General features: G+C 35.5%; 1 protein-coding gene across 1 annotated transcript; it reads right to left on the bottom strand.

The window, feature by feature from the left end:
- Positions 1-14,391: 14,391 nt before the first annotated feature.
- Positions 14,392-20,543, bottom strand: LOC132285319 (desmethyl-deoxy-podophyllotoxin synthase-like). The gene is made up of 3 exons (XM_059787488.1): positions 20,464-20,543; positions 15,534-16,497; positions 14,392-15,207 (listed from the first exon to the last, which is right to left on the bottom strand). Exons 2-3 carry the CDS (start codon positions 16,419-16,421, stop codon positions 14,581-14,583), a joined length of 1,515 nt encoding a protein of 504 aa, XP_059643471.1. The 5' UTR covers positions 16,422-16,497; positions 20,464-20,543; the 3' UTR covers positions 14,392-14,580.

The following is a 20,543-nucleotide window of genomic DNA, read 5'->3' as shown; positions in this document are numbered from 1 at the left end:
GAAAACTTCTTGTGTTGAAGAGAGTTCAAAAGAAAATTTGAAAAAGCATTTGAACCAAAGGTTCCATTTCCGGATGCCTTAAAAGGATCCATTTCAAAAGACAAGCAAAAGGCAAAAACCAATAAAATCATGGAAATGTTTAGGCAAGTGAAAGTTAATCTTCCACTATTGGATGCAATCAAGCAAATTCTGGCTTATATCAAATTCTTGAAAGACTTGTGCACCCAAAAGCGGAAGAACAAGAGCCAAGCACCAAGAAAAGTGGTTTTAACCGAGCAAGTAAGCTCAATTTTGCAACATAACACTCTTCCAAAGTTTAAAGACCCCGATTCACCCACTACATCATGCATTATTGGTGATCATATCATTAATTGGGCGCTTCTTGACTTAGGAGCAAGTGTTAATCTTCTTCCTTACTCGATTTATGTCAAATTGGGCTTAGGTGAATTGAAACCGACGTCGGTAGTTTTGCAACTTGCCGACCGATCCATTAAGAAGCCTAGGGGTATAATTGAGGATGTTTTGATAAGGATTGACAAATTCTTCTTCCCGGTTGATTTCGTTGTCATAGACACGGAACCGGTTCCCAATCCTAAGAGCCAAATTCCCGTTATCCTTGGCCGTCCTTTCTTGGCAACCGCTAATGCCAACATCAATTGTAGGACGGGGATAATGAAGATTTCATTTGGCCACATAAAGGTGAAGTTGAATATCTTTAATCCCACACCCAATTCATTTGACAAATATGAAGAAGAAGTTAATGTTGTAGATGAATGTCATGATTTTCAATGCCAAGGAAATGAGCTTTTGTGTAAAACCAAAACTTCCAAAGGATCATCTTCAACCTTGCATTCTAAAAGTCTTGTTTCAAACTCTTATTTTGAAAGGGTATGGAAGCCCAAAGGTTGTAATTGCATAGACAAGGGACCAAAGACTTCATTTAAGCTTAATCCAACAAGTTCTTCAAAGAACCATTTGTTGGGTGGAGTTCAAAGCATCTATCACCCCAACAAGGAGGGGATGCATTATAAGATCATTGATCCGGGCTAAAAGAGACCAATGTCTTGCTAGAGACGTTAAAGACTAACAAAAGCATTCGTAAGGTGTCAAAACCCTATTCCTCCCCCATTTCTATCTTTCATTTCATTTTTTGCGAAGTCTAGATACTTGTTTTTGGTTCATATGCATTTCAAGGAACTTTGGTGAGGATTGCATAAGCTTTCATGTCATTATTGAGCATTCTGCAAAGTTCAATCGATCTCAAACTTGAGTTCGATCAATCGAACTCTTCTCTGCATCCAACACTTAGAAAAATTTTCGACCTGCAGAAACCTGCATCCAAATCACCTCTCTGTCCCATCGTTCGAACCAACTCCAAGATCGATTAAGAGACCTTCGATCGATCCAACTTCCAAGTTCGATCAATCTCATGACTCAACACTTAGAAAAATTTTGAGTCTGCATCAACCTGCATATTTCAGCTTTCTATCTGATCGTTCGAAACGTTCCACGATCGATCTGAAAGTTCTTCGATCGATCTCATGTTCCAATACTTAGCCAAATTTTTGAACCAAAAACCTGAATATTTTTGCTCTCTGTCTGATCAATCGAACTCTTGTTTCAATCGATCTCAATCTTCATTTCATTATTTTAACTTTAATTTGACTTTTCAACTTTTCAAAAATCCAAAAATATTTTCATTTTTATTTTATTCTATTTTCACTCTCATTTTATTTTGTTTTAATTTTCAACAAGTTTTCAAAAATTCAAAAATATTTTAATTTATTTAATTTTTAATTAATTAAATTAAATAAAAAAAAACCAAAAATCCAAAAATACTTTGGAGTTCATCAAAGTTCGATCGATCACAACTCATCTTCGATCGATCGAACTAGTTGGGAATTTTTTAAAAAAAAAAAACAGATCTAAGGGTCTTAAGATCGATAATTTGGATCGATCTCACTCACCAAACCCTAGCCTCTCGTCCCTCTTCACTGTGAATCATCTCTCCGAGCTCCGGCAACTCCTCCGGCGAGATCCAAGCATCTCGAATCTCAGTTCATCTCCATCCTCTTCATCTCCGATCATCTCAGTTCAGTTTCCATTCTCTCGCTCTCTTGAGGTAAGATTCGGGACATCCTTCCCTAGATTTGAACTCTCATTCATCAATACTTGTTTCAAATGTCATAATCATGTTGCTCTCATGTTGAATCTTCCATTCTCAACGCTTTAGCATCCATGTCTATATATATATATATATATGTGTGTGTGTGTGTGTATATGTGTGCATAGATTTTGAAGATTTTGTTAGATTTGGGTGTTTGGGCCACGTTTGGAGTGTATTTAGGCTTGATTTGTGTTGTTGGAGGGCCCACGAACACGTTCATGTGGGCCCCATGCTTCAAAAGTCACAGATCTATAACAGTTGGGTTTCATCGTTGTACAGTTCGATCGATCGAACTAGTATCTCCAATCGATCTTTAGAGATCGATCGAACTCATGTATTCGATCGATCGAAGTAGTGAGATTGATCTCACTTACTTTCGATCGATCCAACTTTTGTGATCGATCTCACTTCTTTTTGTGATCAATCGAACTTCATAGATCTCACACACACACATCATTCGTCATATCCTATATTCATGCTATCATATATATGCCCAATGCCTGTGATATTCAACATTGGATGCATTTCATACTTACATTGCTTAGCTTGTTTCATATTCTACCACTTGCATAGATTCGTGTCATATTTGTTTTGTCTATTTTACTTGACATACATGATTCTATTTCGTGCTTTTAAATTTCTTATTCTGGCACTAACTCCCATTGTAAGTTTTTCTTTTTCTTTTTGCAGGCCATGGTAAAGAGGAAGACCGTTACCAACAGGCAACACGGGCCCACCCGCCATACTAGGCCACGGACAGAGGAGCCTGCAGAGCCCTCTTATACACAGCGGGAGCCAGCACAAGCTACCACGCCTCAGTCACCATCTCATAAGCCTGAGGATGATCACATACCATCCACTTCTATGGCTCATCCTGCTTTCACTCCATCACCATCTCCACCGCAGACTGGAGCTGAGCATTCACATATACCAGCTCAGCCTGCTCAGCCAGCTCATCTGCGGCGTGACAAACCCACGCCTCGATATGCACACATGACACTCGACCATGAGTCAGAGTTTGACACGGCCTTCTTCTCTTGATTGGTGTTGACCCGATCCGCCTACCAGGATATTATTCAGAGGGGCCTAGCCGCTATTTTTGCCGCCGTTACAGAGCCGGTCTACCCACGGCTGGTTCGGTTGTTCTACCAGAACCTCCGACCATCGCCGCGTACCACAGCCGAGATGGTCACTTCTATTGATGGCCATTCGATCACCATTACAGTGGACACTTTATCTCGCGCTTGCCACTGTCCACACAGATATCTTCCAGAGCTTCAAGACACATATCCGAGGCTATTTAGGCCTTCATATGCCAACATGGTAGTTTCCCTCACAGGTCACCATGCCAGTGGTGAGACTTTCGCCACCCGGACATACCTTCTAGACGACCTATGGTTCACTGATTCCGTCCTTTACCTGAATATCTACATGGCGGGGCACAAAATTCAGAGGAGGGGTGATTATCTGACAACCCTTTACTCTTTCTACACCGAGCACTGGGTGTCCATTCCCGCGCTCATCTGGAGCGTGATGAGGAAGCTATATGATGAGTACATCAATAAGGAGACGCCCTGACAGGCTAAGTCTCTTCCTTTCAGCTACCTCATCACCCAGATTCTCATTGACCAACGCTATCCCATCCATCCTCGGGAGCACCCCGAGAGAGGTTCCTGTCACTTCCTCAGGAAGGACTGGAACAAGACCTACCGCTCCCTTATTACCAGGTTATAGGACCACGCGGTACTGGCTGCAGCAGAGTTGGAGCTAGAGGAGTCACAGGTACAGGTACAGGCCCAGGCAGAGGCAGCAGCAGCACATCCTGCAGCGGACGATACACCAGTCGATCCAGCTGCCGAGCATTTAGACATCGACTTAGAGCGCCCTGAAGACGATGCAGAGCAGGACTCTCCAGCCAGGTCACCCATTCATGAGCAGGAGCAGACTCAGGAGCTTTCTTCTGATTCATTTATACCTGAGACTCCAGATATGACCCCCGGTTTTGGAGTACGTCTGCAGATGCTCAAGGATGCTGTTGTTACCATCGAGCTGACCTCATAGCCCACAGAGCTGAGTTTGTTGCCTTCCGCACGGATGTCGTGACCATGTTCAGAGATTTATCGAGAGATATCCGCGGAGCCAGACCTGCCCGTCCTACCTCATCTTCTTGAGCTCCCAGTCCTTTTTATCTTATGATCCTTCTCTTCTTTTGATACTTTATTATTGTCACTGTATTATTTTTACAGCCGGTCTGTCGGCTTTGATATTTTTGTTATACCTGCACTTTCTCTATTTTATATATCTATTTCTGCTATGGATGTCATATGATTGTATTCTCATATCTGTATGTTTGACTCCATCAGTTGCATCACAGTGACTTCAGTGAGAGAGTGCTACCCAATTTCCAAGACCACCCTTATACCTCTCTCATTTTGTTATCTGTTTATCCTATTTACACTTACATGACCACTGTCTACTGATTATCCCATTTTATTATCTGATAAGTTTATCCAAGTGCCAATTTTCAGGACCACAGTTCATCCCAAGTTTGGGGGGCCATACCACCCACTTCGGATACTTCAGTCCCGATCATTCTTGCTTAGTTGCACTGGTATACTCTTTCCTTTGTTCTCTTTGCACATTGAGGACATTGTGCAATTTAAGTTTGGGGGGAATGGTGCTCTACAGTGTTAGTTTTAAATTCAAATTTTTAGCATGACTTGTGTATTTGAGGGATATTTCTATGATTGGTCCATATCTAGCTATGATTTTGATCTTTTGAGAACTATATTGCTTAAAATTTAAAAATTGCTTGACCTGAGAGTCCAATACTCCTTGTATGCCTTATGAATGCCATTTAGGAGTAAATTTTTCGAGAGATTGATATCTTGTTTGCACTTGTGGTCCACATCATCTTCATTTTGTGATTGTTTTGAGATTCACTCTAGTCTTCTACACTAGCACCGACGCACACTAGAATTCATTTGTGGGGTACATGCTTTGTTAATTATTGAATTAGTTATATCCCAATTGAGCTAGTAGTGCATTGAAAATTTTCATTCTTGATAAAGGTGGATAACAACTCATTTTCACTAAGTAGCCGGGATTCTAGCCTCATCAAGCACTGAACTTCTCACGCCGAAAGGTGGAAGGCTCAAACTCTAGGTTAATAATTGTATTCAAAAAAAAAAAAAAAAAAAAGGCAATAAAAGTGAGGACTTCTCTCAAAAAGTGAGAAGTGGGAAATGATTAGATGATTGTTGTCTTGATTTGTAGCCTAACTGATTTGAGCTTGTAAGTCCGTAGGGGTGTTTGAACACCTAATGCCCTAAAGCCATCTGGTTTGGGAGTCATTGACCTAACGCTCGACCTCATGAATCACTAGAAAGCTTAATAAATCAACACATTGTACTATACTTTCATCTTTAATCTTTTAAAAATAAAAAAAAAATAAAAAAAAAAAGAAGAAAATGAATGAGTGAAAAGAATAAGTGCACCTAAAATAATAAAGCTTTAATAAAAGGTCCACTTTCTGTCTTGATGATCCGTACTAATTTGTGTGCTAGTTTGAGGGTAAAGATGTGATTAATTCTTTAGTTGGCTTAAATAGCAACACATTTGATGCTGGTCCACTCAAAAGGATTCTAGAGTTGTTTTGATTTGCATGATCATTTTCTTGATGTGTGGAAGACCATACTTGCTTACTTGATGTTGAAATTTTAGGAGATTGCTTATAAAGGGTTGAAAAATTGCATAGTTGAGGTAGTTTTCTCTCAATGCTTGTTTGCAATATTGGTGCCTCTTTTGAAAGAATGAGCTTAATGTTTGTGGGTACCATTTCTGGAAGCCCCCACGAGACTTCACTCGTCCACTAGGGGTAACCTAGGGGTTTAAAAGGCTTGTTGCATATGCTAAATGCAAATCCTTACGAAAGTGGCATTATCCATTTATTGTTTTCTAGTTTATAGTTATATAGTTGTTCATTTCATTCCTTTACTTTTTAGTTCATTGCTAGGGACTAGCAATATTTAAGTTTGGGGGTGTGATGAGTACTGAAAAGTGCGTATTTAAACCCCTTAAGCTTAGGCATTCTAGTACCTTTATCTATCTTACTTTGCCGTTTTAAATTAATTTCGTATTATTTTCATTTTCAGGCACTTATCCCGAAAATAAGCTAACTCAGCCAAATAAGAGCTTAATTGAAGCAATTCTGGGATTAATCAAAGAAAGGAGCAAAGTGGAGAAAGAAGGAAGCAAATGAAGCTAAAGGTGGCAAGCAGCAAAGTTCGATCGATTCAATTTCAAGGTTCGATCGATCGAACAATAATCGATCTCAGCACTTCAAGATAGATCCAAGCCTTGACCCAAAAGCATAAAGTTCCAAAAGTTCAATCGATCCAACACCATCCTTCGATCGATCGAACACTTTTATCCTTATTCAAATGATTGATCTTATCCATAGTTGTACCACCCACTAACCACTTTTGTCCTTTTCCCATAAATATCTCCCATAAATATCTTGGATTTATCTTTTTTCCAAAAAGCTCAGCTAGTTGGATCGATCCAGCCTAAGTTCGATCGATCTCACTTACTTTCGGTCGATCCAAGTTCAAGGTTCGATCGATCGAACTTCCTCCAGTGCGAAAAAGTTAAAATTCCATCTCATTGAAAGTTGTCCTTTATCCAATCATTAGGGAATATTATGTGCATGACCCGAGCTCATTTTGGGTGTCATTTTGACCTACCTATATAAGGATAAGGATTGTTTTTACAAAAGGGGGCCAACATTATTTTCATATCATCTCTTGAAGAGGAAGCTTAGAGGAGGAGGAGGCTAGAGACACCATTGGAGACTCTTCATCAACAAAAAGTAGATTTCAACCATGGAATTAGTCCTTGAGGGTTTGGAGCATCATCACTATGAGTGGCTAGACATCCTCTTGGGGCTAGAGTTAGCCCCAAGCATGCTTTCTATATCCTAATCTTGTGTATTATTGAGGGATTAGTGTTGTAATTGATGTTTTGACACTTCGATATATATATAGATCTTGTTTATTCAATGATTTATGTGGTTTAATGCTTCCAATTGGTAATTTCATTCTATCCATATGTCTATGTATGTTACAATAGATGTTCATGTGCTTGTCTCTAGATTTTGTGTTATTGATGCATGTCTATGTGTATTGATGCTATAAATTTGGAGATTGTTAAAACATTATGATTAAAAGAATGCTTTTGTGATTCTCTTGATGGTTCATGCTTATCTCTTGATGGATTGTGCCTCTCCCTTAGTTTATTTTCATGCTAGTAGTGTAGATGTAGTGTAGTGTTAAATGGGAGGACAATCCATGCTAGTTGTTTGATGTTCCATACTTTTGAATGCAATTAACATATGTCTCTATCCTTGTGTTGTATTTGGATTGTGAGCTTAATGAAAGGATTAATGACTTGTTTTGATTTATTGTGCCTTTCACTTATTGTTTAGACAATATTTGCTTTATTGCTTAGATATATTGTGCCTTTCACATGATGTTTAGACAATACATGCTTAACTAGTCATCCTTACTTGTTGAATCAATTAAATACACACACACCAATATTGCAACCCACTATTTGCCCTCATTAATCACTTGTCAATGATATAGAAATGCATTGCTTGGTGGTGATCTTTAAACCCCAAGATCTCTCTCTCTCTTACTTACTCTTAATTGCACTCTTTTGCTATTACTTAGTTCAATTTAGTTACTCTTTAATCAACCAACCAACTAATTGTTTGATCACTCGACCTACTAGCCCTAATTGTGATTCCACGACATTGCTCAATCCCCATAATCCCTTGGGACGATCCCTACTCACTCTTGCTACTTTAGTATAAATGTTGGTAGTGGTTTTTATAAATTTAAACTTGACCCAAAAGGCTTTTCTTGAACAGCACATTCACTACATCAATTTTGGCTTGTAAGAACGGCTTTAGTCGTCATTGAGGATCCACAATATGAACTTGTGGTGGGTGGTGCACACCATTATGATCCACATGACCAAGATCTTCAATGAGATCTTCAATTAGATCTATTGGGTCTTCCATTAAAGGTGATGAACAAACAAAATTTGGAAAATTAGGATGACTATCCCTAGTATTACCTCTTAAACGCCGAAGCGAAACTTTAAGATTTTGATTTACAAGAGCAAGGGGATGACCAAGTGATCTACAACACTAGAATAAGTTAACACACCAACACTTCAATTTTTCAACCTCCACATACGATGTTCCCAAACTCCTCAATAATATTAATGCACTTAAAACAAATAACTGCCTCCACATGGGCCGATGCCTTCTACAAGAAGGTATTCTTGGACATAAAAATAAAATAATTCAATTTAAGCCTCCACTTGGGCTATCCAAAGCATACAAGATAATAGACAATTAAAGCATAAGAATCAAAGAAAAACTTACAAATAGTCCTTAAGCAACTTAAAAAAAAAAAATTAATTGCTTGAAGGTCCAGTGTTTGCTCTACTTTGCTTCAAGTACCTAATTGACAAATATGAAGTGAGAAAATAAAAATTAAAATGACTTTAAAGTAAACAATAAACAAAAAACTAATGTCTAATTCAATTCTTTAAACCGTTCGATCCCCGGCAACAGCGCCAAAACAATGATGCCACCGAGCGTGTGCACAAAATAATGCACAACACGTTAGGTTTAGAAATAATGTCAAGTGGGCATCACATTTTACAATTTATAAAACCACTAAACACTTATACTATAGAGTATGAAGTGAGAAGGGATCGTACCAAGAGATCTAAACAATTATAGGTTTTTGGAATTGAATTCTACTTTAGCGCTTATATGATTGCTAAAAAGGGTTTTGTTTTGTGATTAGAACTAATTTTAAGCTAAATGATAGCAATAAAATAATGAAATTTAAAAGATTAGAAAGAGACTTAGAGTGTAGGATTCACCACTAAGCACATTCCCTAACTTACTCACTTTCAACTAATTGGGGAAATAAAATGTGTAATCTAAATATGGCTAACAATTGCAATGAAAAGTATGAAGCGTCAATTTAAAGCTTGAATTGTTTACTTAATGACAATTAACTAAGTGTAAATCAATTCACCAATTCAAAGTATGGTACATCAATTCAATTTGCAATTTCAACTCACATTAATCTAGAAGATAATGTAAATTGTGGCGACAAGCATGGAAATCAAACACAAGCATGGATTGTCTACTTACCTAAGAACGAAAGTGCAATTAAACTAATTAAGCCTTAAATTAACTAAATTCAATAAGAACTTAACCTAATTAAACTAACTGTGTGGTGCAATCCATCTTGTAGAAGCAAATTCCATCAAATCAAACACAATTACAACTAATTAATACCATGCATAGCCATCACAAGAATCAATTAACAAAGAATTCAAGTGTAGAACTTGATTACCAATCAAACATACATAAGACAACATGATATTAACATAGATAATCAAATGAAAGAATTAAATTATATTATTCAAGACTATAAATCAATTATAGAAATAAATCCCCAAAAAGTAAAAAGAGAGAGAAATTAGGTTACACGCTTAGGGTTTATCCAACACTAAGTAGAAGAATTAGCCACTCATGATTGACGGATTCGAAGACGAAACAATCTCCATCATCTGCTTCATCATCTCTGAGCTTCTTCTTTCAAACCCTAGCTCGTTCTTCTGTTTCTCCTCTTTCGCGTGTTTTCCATAGAGCGATATATCGATTACAAAATAAAACTTAATTCAAAAAAAAAAAAAAACTCAATATTAAAATAATGAAAAACTAACCCTAAACTAATGGTTGACTGGGCCCTTAAGTGATAAACCCATTAAAGCCAAATAGGTTACAAAATAAGCCCAAAAGAGCTAATCTCGTAACCCTTTAAATAAGTCAATCCTGTAATTAGTCTGTTGCCAGGAGCTTAGCGTCCAGAAGCAGCTTTTGGCGTCCAAACGTAGTATGCTGGAGCCTTGCATTCGGATGCAAGAAATGAAATCCGGACGTAAGGTGCTGGAGGTTCGCGTCCGGACGCAAGGTGCTCTGCTGCATCCTTGGCATTTTTTTTTTTTTTTTATTTCTTCTGAAATGTTTTGGAACTTTCTGCTTGTCTCTAAAAATACGGTAATGGACCGATTTGAACCCTTTTGAACTTTATTGCCCTGAAATACACGCAAACATAAATTAGGACTAAAACATGAAATTAAGATAGATGCAAAGACTGAAATACCCTAGCTTAGGTGCTGAAATATACAACATTTAAGCATTTATCAACTCTATGCATGAATGGAATTTGAGGATGCGGTTGGTCTCATTGGAAAGCTAACTTAAAATCCTTGAAAATGGGCTCAAGAATGACCCTATTTGGGTTCCGAACGAAGAAGTTATGACCGTCCTAAATTAAATGTTCCAAGCTGCCAATTGAAGAAGCCAGAAAAGTGCAGTGGGGGACTTGAACTGGTTCAAGGACCTTGAACTGGTTCAAGATGGATAATATGCCTATTCTCGAACTAAAGACCGCCTCTTGAACCGGTTCAATGGGGCTGAACCGGTTCAAGATGTCCAGAACCTCCAAATAGCCCCAAACAGCCTAAAATTATAATCCTTTGCACCTTGGCTCAACCTTGGTCCCTTTGTGACCTAACTCAAAGCTCAAACCTATCCCAAATCTCCCATATAATGATGAAACTAATATAATTAAGTGGTAATGAAATCGAATAAGACCATATACGAGTTCGATACATTGTTAAAATTAAACAAATCCGTCATACATCAAAAATATGGTCTTAAGGCCTTACATGGATGTTAAAATTCATAATGGGATTGCCAAATACAAATGAATGATCTCAAGACCATTTCTAACCATGTGATATATACAAAATGGTCCCTAATACATTTACAACAACAAGGAGTAAAATAAGCATTAAGCACTAAGGAGTCCAAGTCCTTCAACCCGTTTACACCGGTGGTGGATTATCGTCCGCCATTACATTGTCGTGCCCTAAAAAATGTTAAATATAATGGGGTGAGCATATTGCTCAGTAGGTGGTGCCTAAGACACATCTCTTATAGCCCCGTGAATCCAAATAATGAATAGAAATAAAGGAAACGGGGTCATACCATACAGAGGAAGAGTACAATACAATTACATGGCTCAAAACAGACAATGTCGTGCCATGAAATGCAAAGCCGTGCTATGTCGCTCCCCATTTTCACTTCCATTCATCACTTTTCCTATTGTTAATGTAACCCCCTTCGGTAACCCCTTAGCGACAGGAGAAGGATTCGCTACTGTCCCTGACCCTTGGTACCCCCGCAGCGTCATTTGGGGCTCAGATAGCTCAACCACGCTAAGGCGATCTCCCTAGTTCCTTATAGGCTACATTAATGCCACGGACCCTTGGTACCCCTTGGCGTCCGGGTTTTCACAAAATCCTTTTGTCAAATCTTTTTCCCAAAAACCCCTTTCTTTCCATTTCAAAACAACTTTCTCATTTGTCCTTACCCAATGTTATACATGAATGCATCATGCGATTCCATGTCATATCATTATCCATTATCATACACCAAGTTCAAGTTCATCTCACATAGCATAATTTTACAAGAATCCGAAGAGAACATCATGCTTCCACAATATAAAATTTACAAATTCTAAATACAATAGGCAAGGAATATTACCAATTAAGCATGTTAATTTGCACAATATCAACTACACACAAAACCATATACTTCATATACACAATTAAATCACTTTAGTGTAAAATCAATACAAATTAGCATGTTAAAACACCAATCAAGTAAAATAAACTCACAAAGGTTTAAGATTATATGGATTAGAGACCCCTACCTCAATCTAAGCCAAAATTCCCAAATTCTGCCCTAGATTTCAAAAATCAAAGAGTGCACCAAACTAGAAATTGTTCCAATCAACTTGTAGATCTCGTCGTGAGCTTCAATTTGTCGCAAACGGCACTCAAAAATACTAAGAAATGAGGGAGAGATCAAGATTTGAAATTTGAAACCCAAAAGAAAAGAAAAAGAAAAAAGAACAAGAAGGGGAGGGAGAATGATGCGGGAGAAGAGAGAAAATGAGAGGCCTAAATTGCCTCTCAACCATTAAAAGAGTTGGTGCTGGGTCCTACCAAAAATTAATTATTATTATTATTATTTTTTTATTATTAATTTTTTTTACACCACACACATACATATACATATTTAATCCACAATCACTTAAAACACATGAGCTAAAATAATTATAATGCAAATGAATTCAACCAGGATCCCCGGATGCAACAATTCCGGCAGCGAGTGCCACATGAAACCGTCCAGCCCGGAAAACTGAAAAGCCAAAATGGCAACCCTTGCATTTCAAAGAGTCCCGAACTCAATGAAATGCCCCAATCAACTCTCGAACACACTCGGCACACTCCACAGTGTTCGGCACGTAAAACGAGAAAAGACGAAAATGTCCTTAAAAAAATCAAAAAATTTCAGAAATTGGAAACATCACACTCTAATTCTTCTCATTTTAGTACAAAGTTGGGATATACGGTTGTTGCATAGAAAAGCATCAGATTCTCTCTTAAGGAAAGATATGTCATTTGAATTACATTATAAATGAATTACGTGTATAAATGAGTTTTTTTATCTACAGAAGATTAATCAATTTTTATATAACTTGGCTTGGTCTAAGCTGGTGATAAAAAGTTGTACATTTTTATATGTAAACTTTAACATTCACACCAAAGGGCCTTTGGCCTAATGGTATAACCTCCTCATCTTCAAAGAAAATGAGAGGGGTTTGAGCCCGGGCGTGGGCAAAAAAGTGTGTGTGTGTTTGCTTTACCATCCAAAAAAAAACTTTAACATACACACTAATCTCTAGAGGTGAAGTGGTGGTATGTCTCAATTGTTGGGATAGTTTATTTTAAATACACTATATGGTAGAGTGTGGAATACATAAAAAGATATTGTCATAACTGATAAGATCACCAATACACAAACTACTATCATTGTGTTAATGTAATTTTTATCTAACAAAATGCATTAATCTTTTTAATCTCAAGAGATTTAATGAACTCAACTTCTGTATTTTTTTATTTTATTTTATTTATTTATTTATTTATTTTGGGGTAAGTCGGTTTATTGATAAAGAAGAAAAAACTGTATAAGGGGTAGCAACCCAAGGAGCAAGGCCTAGGCCCGTAGCCCAAAACACAGGACACACAAGAAGCCCACCAAAAGATCCTAGCCCAAACAAAGACAAAAGCACCAACAAAGGTTTGAAAAACCAACTGAAGGCACAGGCCACAATGGACCGAACTTGGAAGACTCAAAGCTGCAGCGATCGATCTGGCTTCCTTGCTATCTCAAAACTTAGGAGAAGAGCTCGACTTGTTGGAGAAATGACGATTGTTCCCCTCTCTATCTCTCTTTCTCAAAATAAAGTAGATGTAACCAGTGAAACAGAGCTAGAACACAAAAGCTTTGCAGGATTTGGTGTTTAGATTCCACTTGGTAAAGTTATTCCATTGTAATTTGAAGGTCACAGATTCAAAATGGAAAATAATGTGATGCATGTAAAGATAAGAGTGTATATATCTGACTCTTCCAAACACTAGAATGTTGACAGCTTCACGGAAGGCTAGTCCTTATAGTATAGAAATTTTATTTATTTGAAATTCTTTCATAAAAGAATTCAGTTAATATAATTTTAAATTTAACACTAAAAGAATTTAAGATGTAAGTGCATCTTTGGTGAGACAACATGTAATTTCTTGATATCAGTTGTGAACATTTGATAGAATATTTATTATGATAGAACTACTAATCAATTTTTTTATATATATATTTTTAGACTGTAATTGCAATAAAATAATAATAATTTTTCTTACTAAAACTAAAATAGAAAGACCATAAACTACTCAACAATCAGTTGACAAAAGTCATAACTCTCTGTATTAAGAATAGGATAAGATTATTTTCAATTAATCTACATTAACAAATCTGCAAATCCATTTAAATTCAATGATCAATAAGAAAAGCTTATGGATCTTGTATGATGGATACATTTTTTTTTTTTTCTCTCTCTCTCTCTATTGTGGTGTTCAAACTGTTTTAGACGTCTATTAAACTTAATCAAAGAGCTAAGCTATTGAGATCAAAAAACTTTAAAACTTTGCTGTAAAAACACCAATAAGTGAAGTGTACTCTTTATTCAATTTTCTATGGAAGCCCACATAGCATATGTTCTTATTGTACCTTTTTACAATACGGTTATACATATTCTAACATACATTACATTATTAGTATACGTAAAACTTAATTAACCTTACAAGCTTGCATTGAAATTGAAAATTCAATAATGTTTTCGTCTCTTAATATCTTATTCACCAGCTGAAAGATGATAAGCAATAGGAGTCACACACAGATCTATTTTCTTGCTAACTGTACCACCAAAGGCCTCAGTCATGTCTATATCTTCTTGCTTCTCTCCGTCAGGAAGTTTCCAGTCAAAATGATACAATAAATTAGCAAGTGCAAGCTCAATATTAGTTACCGCGAACGATATGCCAGGACATATTCTCCTTCCAGCACCAAATGGTGTAAATTGGAAATGAGTCCCTTTGTAATCAATTGAAGTGTCAAGGAATCTCTCTGGATGAAATCTCTCTGGATCACTCCACTTTTCAGGATCCCTACCAATTGCCCAAACATTGACAATGACTTGAGTTTTCACAGGTATTTCATATCCGTTGATTTCACATCTCTCTCTGCTCTCTCTTGGAATTAATAAAGGGATAGGAGGGTGTACTCTAAGAGTTTCTTTGATAACTAACTTTAAGTAACTCAATTCATTGATGTCATCTTCGGTAAGAATATTTCCTTTTTTACATGAAACATGTCTCACCTCATCTTGTGCCTTTTCCATAACTCTTGGGTTCTTTAGCATTTCTGACATTGCCCAGATTAAAGTTGTAGATGATGTCTCAATCCCGCCACCAAACATGTCCTAAAAAAGCTTTAAAATTGAGTAGAAAGAATAGAGAATATATATAGACAAATATCATGACTTATATATTGATTGAGTCCTATTATACTATCTCAGAGCTTGGCTTGAAAAGATGCAATTTTTGGCATTAGCCACTTGGACTAGTAGCATGACACACGCATGCACACACACACACACACACACACACACACACACACATATATATATATATATTGAACATGTTTGAAAATGAATTTTATTGTGTAAAAAGTGTTTTGGACTTTGTGTCAGTTGAGGTAAAAAGTAATTCATTGATTTTGGTAGAAAGAGAAAGTAAATGTACTAACCAAGAGAACTGAGTTGATGATTGACGTAGTTAATGGGATCTCAAGGTTACCCTTCTCCTGAAGTTTTAAAAGAACATCAACCAGGTCTTCATGAACAGCTTCACCATCACCCGTCTGTGTTGCCACCTTGCTAACTTTATGGTCGTCAATGATGTTGGTAAATGCCCTATCAAGGTTTTGATGAAGCATCTCAAGTCTATGCCTCATCCCATTTATCAAAGGAAGCACTTTAATTGAAGGAAAGAGATCAGTGAACTTTAAACCTCCTGCTACAACTGCGGCTTGCCTTATAAGAGATATGAATTCTTTTTGCCTATGGAATTTCTTACCAATGGCTGCCTTTGCAATGACACTGTATGTCAACGAGAAAATCTTTTCACTGAGATTGATGAGAGATCCTGTATGCGTTGAAATAGATTTGATTAAATTCAAAGTCTCTTCTTCCCTGATGGGTCGGAATGATTGGACACGTTTGAAACTTAAAAGCTCCAGTATGCAAATTTTTCGAAGTTGTCTCCAGTAATCCCCATAAGGTGCAAGGACAATGTCTTTCTCGGATATAATACTTACAGCAAGATTAAAAGGCCTGCTAGCAAAGATGATATCATGTGTTTTCATCACCTCTTTTGCAATTTCCGCTGAAGAAATGACAACGATTGAAAGTTGTCCAAGTTGCAGGTGCATTAGAGGTCCATGTTTCGTGGCCAAATCTCTTAGGCGGTGATGGGGTAGAGGTCCAACAAATTGGTGAATGTTCCCTATTAAAGGTAGCTTCCATGGTCCAGGAGGCAGTTTTGGAGATGAACTGAACTTGGTTTTGAATACCATGAACAGAAAGAGAAGGAATGTGAAAAGAAATGGGAAGGAGAGGAATGGGAACTCCATCATCAATTGTAGATTTGAGAGTTCAGTTGTCTCAGTGGAATGATTGCTTTTCACCTACATCTCTCTGTATCACTTGCTTCTACAATATAAGAAATAGAAAAACTTTCTTAGACATTATTTTGAATACAACGTTCCTTTGTTTGGGAAGTAGGTTTTCATCCGTAGATGTCACTTCTAAAAATTATTTATACTTAAAAAAGTTGGACCTTACATTTGATACTTCATATATCTGACTAAGGTGACTTAACACTTGATCCAACCACTTGGGTTAGGCGGTTGTTGTTATATCCATTGCTTTATGAATAAAGTTACTTAGAGTTGGTGCCACTAATTAGCACATATAAACAAGTGAAATGTTAGGTATGAATCAAGGAAGATATTCAGAAACAATAAATCAAACATGTGTGGAGCATTTTGAGAATAGTCTGTTAATTACATGTAAGAAGTACGAACTAATTTTGATTCCATGGAAAATCAAATGCCCTTTGCATGAAAGATCTTGCTAAATTCCTGAATTACTATAGATTTTGTAAATTAAATGAATAAAATACGTATAAGTCCATCTTATTCATCAAGATTTTGAACAATTCACTCCGATACCAAAATCAAATCTAAGATGTAAAATCTACCAACTGCAATAACATAGCACTAGATGCCTTAATAGATTTGAAATTAAATTATTTGAAATTAATTTTTCTATCTCTGGATTAAGCTTGCATATCATTCCGAACAAAATCCCAAAATCTAAGTTTCTTGTTTCCATAAACTGTTCAATTGGAATAAAAATTTGAAATATTTGAAATTTCAATTGTCAACCAAAGTTATTATACAGTGTGTGTGTGTGTATCTATATATATAGAGAGAGAGACAGAGGGGGGGAGCGTCAAGTGCAAAAAACACTCCTAAAGTATGTTTACTGTACATTTCACACCCATCACGTGTAAAAAAATACCCCTAAAATTTTAATTTGGTGCAAATAGATCCATCTGACAAATTTAAACCCTACGTTGACTAAATTATCCTTACTGAACCGTCTTATAAAATATATAAAAATAAATAATTTTATAAAATGACCGAAACTGACATTATTGAAGGACGCCCCTTACATGCAAAAAAACACTCTTAAAGTTTTAATTTGATACAAATAGATCTCTCTCACAAATTTAAACCCTAAGTTGACTAAATTACATTTACTGAACCATTTTATAAAATATACAAAAATAAATAATTTTGTAAAATGACCGAAAATGACACTATTGGAGTACGTCCCTCATATGCAAAAAAACACCCTTAAAGTTTTAATTTGATGCAAATAGGTCCCTCTGACAAATTTAAACTTTAAGTTAGACTAAATTACCGTTATTAAACCATTTTATAAAATATATAAAAATAAATAATTTTGTAAAATGATCGAAAATGTCATTATTGGAGGCCGTTGGCAAATTCGACAATGGACAAGTAAAGATAAAAATAGAAAATAAAAATAAAAATAAAACTATAAAAGAAAAGTAAAGATAACAATAGAAAATAAAAAAACGAAAATAAAGTGCAAATTAAAGAAAACGAATCTATTCCAAACTCCGAAAACCAGTGCACATTGATATTGGGATTTATTTTTATTTTTTTTGATTAATAGTGTTGGTACAAAAATAAAAAATAAAGAAAAAAATAATAGTATAAAACAATAAACTGAAATTTCAAAAAATTCAAATCCTTATTCTACAAATTTTCAAAATTTTTTTTTTAAAAAAAGTTTAGATATATATAGAGAAAAATGTTTTTTTTAAAAAAAATATATATATAAGATAATGTGCACATAATACCCCTATAATATGAGATTAATAGTATATATACTCACTTGGGCATTTTTGAAAGATTAAAATGACAAAACACTTATATTACAGCACTAATTTATATTAGATGGGGTATTTTTGCATATTGTGAAAAGAGCATAAATGTTTTTTGTACACTTTTTCAACTAGTGAATAAAAGTATTACGCGGAGTATACTTTAGGAATGTTTTCTACACTTGTCCCATATATATATATATATATATATATATACACATATGTATATATACATATATAGGTATATAGGTATGCATGTATGAATTATTGTTATTTGTGTACTATATATAATGTAACCGAACACGTGCAAGCGGTTTCTATCTTACATGCATCCAACAATAATTGATAAAATTAGCTGGAGGTGTATGGTCCTCAAATAATTGTTAGATTGAAGTTGACATTATAGGATGTCTTTAATGAAAGCAATGGACAATTTTTAATGAAAATGACCATTGCTAGTGCTGGTCATGACCAAAGAAGCCGTCCAAAAACAAATTTCTCTCACTTTGCGAGTCAATCCCCAGTACTCTCTCTCTCTCTCTCTCTCTCTCGATCTTCAATTTTTTTCTCTAAACAATCCATTATTTACTGGATCAAATACATACTAAAATTTGAGTCCAAACCATGGTTGTTAGAATTGCGATTCTGAGTCGTAGAATCGCACGATTCTACGATTCAGAACTCAAAATCGAGTCAAATCGCAGCAGAATCGTTCAATTAGTAGAATCGGGGTAGAATCGGTAGAATCGGGGGTAGAATCGTAGAATCGGAGGTAGAATCGTACGATTCTACACGATTCTACCGATTCTACGAAATTGGTTGTTTGGGCCTTTATTTTTGGGCTTTCTTTTATTTTTTGGTTGGTTTCTTCTGAGCTACAAAATAAAAGAGGCCTGGCCTAAGTGTAGTATACAAAGTTAAATATTTATTCTATAAAATATAAATTATTTTTCATTAGTGGCAGAAAAAGAAATATATATATGTATATATATCAATTATTTTTACCATGCATGTTGATGTTTCATAATATATTTTTGTGTTTAATTATAAAAAATTAAAATGATCAATTATATCTCAAGGATGCATACTCGTGACTAACAGGTTTAGGCAAATTTTGGTTTCATTTGACTAATTTTTTTTGAAGGCTTATCATATATATTAAAAATTAAAAGTAATTTAAAAGCTTAAAAGATTTGCCGAATATGCCAGCCAATGTATAATCTTGTAGTCTAAATTGATAATATAATGAGATCAAGTTAACGCGTGGTTCATATTTTGTTGTGCTAACTCTTGATTAATTTCATACTTGTGACTAATAAAGTCACATACACCGTAACACTTGGATTGGTAGACAAAAAGGTCTTTTTATTTCTTCAGTTTTCGAAAAAAAAAAAATTTGCATAGAGTTAAAAAAAAAAAAAAAAGGTTTACTTTTGATATGTAATTTTATTTTCTAACTTTGGAGATGGATGGGTTAAGATTTGAGATTTGTAAATTCATGTTATTTTGAGTTAAATTCTCTTTTATTTATATTCGGACTTTGAAATATTGTTAGGATTTGAGATTTGTGAACTCATGGATATGTAATATTGTGTGTTTTGACCTCATTTTCGTTATATTTTACAGATCTTATTGTTTAAGAAGTTAGTTTCAATTGTTTTTCACAATTTGGTAGAATCTTACGATTCACGATCCGATTCTACGATTCCGATTCTACGGAGCCCAAAACGATTCTGCTTAAAATCCCGATTTTAACAACCTTGGTCCAAACTTACAAGATATCGGGTTAGAAATAGAAATGAAAAGAAAGAAAATATAGAGAATAATGGAACTCAGACCGAGGAACTTTCTCCAGTTTATGGTACTGTGTTTTTTTCGGATAATAATAAAATATACAAATATATATATATATATATATATATATATATATATGGTCAATGGATTTTTGAATTGTTCCTAGGTTGGGCTTATTAGTTTGGGTCTGAATTTCTTTTGTAGTAAACCTTGGTTTAATGGGCTGGGTTATTGTATCATGGGTTGGCCCTCTATTTGGGCAATCCTCTCTCGGGGCTGTAAATTTTCTACTGTTAATATATACAGTATATACATAATCTTTACCTTTTTTTCTTTGCTTAACTTTTTAAAAAATAATAATAATAAAATAAAATAAAAATTCCGTGCGAGAGAGAGAGACTTACAGTGTTGGAGATATAATTGTAATGAGTTGCCTCTTCAGTGTAGATTGGAACACTGAATGTATAGAGAAATTTGTCCTGTA

This window comes from Cornus florida, unplaced genomic scaffold (assembly GCF_030987335.1).
Source record: "Cornus florida cultivar Cherokee Brave unplaced genomic scaffold, ASM3098733v1 CherokeeBrave_3.0.0_Hap2_Chr11, whole genome shotgun sequence".
NCBI lineage: Eukaryota > Viridiplantae > Streptophyta > Magnoliopsida > Cornales > Cornaceae > Cornus > Cornus florida.
This window is presented reverse-complemented; position numbering and strand designations above follow the sequence as displayed.